We start from the raw sequence: 913 nt of genomic DNA, 5'->3' as shown, positions 1-913 counted from the left end.
ATGGCAAAACCTTTAGATCACATCAAGAGACCCATGAACGCTTTCATGGTGTGGTCTCGGGGTCAAAGGCGAAAGATGGCACTGGAGAACCCAAAAATGCACAACTCTGAAATCAGCAAAAGACTTGGAGCGGAGTGGAAGTTGCTCTCCGAATCAGAGAAGAGACCTTACATCGACGAGGCCAAGAGATTGCGCGCGCAACACATGAAAGAGCACCCCGACTACAAATACAGACCCCGGCGCAAAGTCAAGAACTTGCTGAAGAAGGACCGTTTTGTCTTCCCCTTGCCTTTCCTTGGGGACGCAGAACATTTGAAAGGATTCTCCACAGATTCGCTTCTGGCCACAGCAGAGAAAGCAAGAGCTCTCCTGCCGCAGACGTCTTTACCGTACTCATTCACTGAACCTGGCCAATTCAGCACTGGCGCTATCCAGCGGATTTCGGAAATTCCGCACACCCTGACTGCCAACGCCTTGTCCTACGCACCCTCTTTGGGTTACCAGACTGGCGCTTTTGGAAGATTGGGTTGCCCTGGACAGCACACTCACCACTCACCCACAAATCCGGGCTACGTCGTGCCTTGTAACTGTGGCGCGTGGTCATCGACGTGTTTACAGCCACAGGTTGCTTACATTCTTTTTCCAGGTATGACCAAGACTGGGATAGACCCATACTCCTCACCAAATTCAAGTGGGTGACGACCGATGCAAAAATATATTGCTCTTATGAACCTTTGGAAAATGCATGTGATTAACCAAAGAATGTTCATACAATACTGTGATAATAACGTTTTCTAGATCACCATATCATGAACCATGCATCATACAGGCGGGCTCAAGGAGGACCGAATAAGTTCATAATACAACGTCTATAGGCTATTTATTTATGGTAGATATGCATTTATATTTTCAC

General features: G+C 47.5%; 1 protein-coding gene across 1 annotated transcript; it reads left to right on the top strand.

Moving 5' to 3' along the window:
* LOC310808456 (transcription factor Sox-14) lies at positions 1-699 on the top strand (the record flags this gene model as incomplete). Its single annotated transcript, XM_083675361.1, has 1 exon — positions 1-699. The coding sequence occupies one exon, from the start codon at positions 1-3 to the stop codon at positions 697-699; it is 699 nt and encodes a 232-aa protein (XP_083531487.1).
* Positions 700-913: the final 214 nt, after the last annotated feature.

This window comes from Argentina silus (assembly GCF_951799395.1).
Source record: "Argentina silus genome assembly, chromosome: 1".
Classification (NCBI taxonomy): domain Eukaryota; kingdom Metazoa; phylum Chordata; class Actinopteri; order Argentiniformes; family Argentinidae; genus Argentina; species Argentina silus.
Note: the sequence above shows the minus strand (reverse complement) of the source record. Positions and strands in the feature narration are given on the sequence as shown.